A 1,199-nucleotide genomic window follows, 5' to 3' on the forward strand; every position below is an offset into this window, starting at 1 on the left:
AAATTTGATTATTAAAAATTATAACTAGCCACGCCCTGTTATTTGCTAACTAGCCACACTCTTTTTAATGGCCACTGGATTGTCTTCTAAAGAATTTGTTGAAAATGAGCTAAAAGATGTTCGTTCTGATCCAAAATTATCCTCATTAGAATTTATAGCATGTCACAAAGTTTTAGTTCAAGTAAGAATCAAGTAAGTGGACCCTATTGTTTCGCAATGTGAAGAAAATTAATTAAATAATAAATTATTGAACATCTGCTATGCAGTTAGACTACTGTGCAATGTATAAATCTGCTCATTTTCCAATGTTCAGTTTATTAGCAAAAATAAATATTTTTGAGGCTTTTATTACATGAAACAGTTTAAATCTTGTTCACAATATGTATTGAAAATGTCCAAACCAAATGTATCATCATCATCATCATCATCATCATTATTATTATTTAATTAGTTATAATTTAAAAATTCTTTTATCTAAAGATACACAGAATATAAGAATATCATTGTTAATATTCAATTCCCTCCCGAGTATCCAGCAAATCCATTGTTACTTCAAATTAAGAGTAAAGTACTACCAGATAAACTAATTGAAAAAATCGAGACACTTTGTGACCAAGAACTAAAGAAGCTTGTTGGTTCCAAACAGGTGTGGTTTACCTACCAACCATTAGTTATATATCAATGATACAGTCCCTGTGCCTTTTAGGTGTCAACAATCCTTTTGTTCTTATGCGACTTTATTAAGAATAACCCATTAATTGTCTGTTCTGAAGAACTCCAATATATTAAGAATACTATTAACAGGTAAAGGGAGGGTGGAATGTACATGTACTTGAATGAATGAGTTTGTAAATACTTATTATTATAACTAGAAATTTTAGAATTAATAGTACTTAGATATTAATGACTATTTGGTGGAATTTTTAATTTACTTTAATATGTGCAGATTCAATGAAAATGACTTTAAAGGAAAGACTATTTTATTATGTTAACTGTTAGAGACTTTTTTGGATTTGAATGTATTGCTATTGTAGAGAAGGTGATGAATTAAAGATAAAGCAAAAGACTGGAGTAATACTTTATAAAGCAGCTCAAGATCAGTAAGCTCATCATTCATTTGTACTTATTATTTAATAGTTATTTTTTGCAGATATTTTATAGACTTCAAGATGACAGTTCCAAATGAATACCCAGCCTCT

The 1,199-nt window shown here is 28.8% G+C and overlaps 1 protein-coding gene across 1 annotated transcript; it reads left to right on the forward strand.

Annotated features, from left to right (window-relative positions):
• Positions 1-67: 67 nt before the first annotated feature.
• LOC109593406 (uncharacterized) lies at positions 68-1,193 on the forward strand (the record flags this gene model as incomplete). Its single annotated transcript, XM_020008498.1, has 5 exons — positions 68-192; positions 481-646; positions 707-804; positions 1,035-1,100; positions 1,151-1,193. Coding segments are annotated over exons 1-5 (498 nt in total), but the record flags the coding sequence as incomplete, so codon positions are not given.
• Positions 1,194-1,199: the final 6 nt, after the last annotated feature.

Source organism: Amphimedon queenslandica, unplaced genomic scaffold, assembly GCF_000090795.2.
Source record: "Amphimedon queenslandica unplaced genomic scaffold, v1.1 AMPQUscaffold_1663_Cont26329, whole genome shotgun sequence".
Lineage (NCBI taxonomy): Eukaryota > Metazoa > Porifera > Demospongiae > Haplosclerida > Niphatidae > Amphimedon > Amphimedon queenslandica.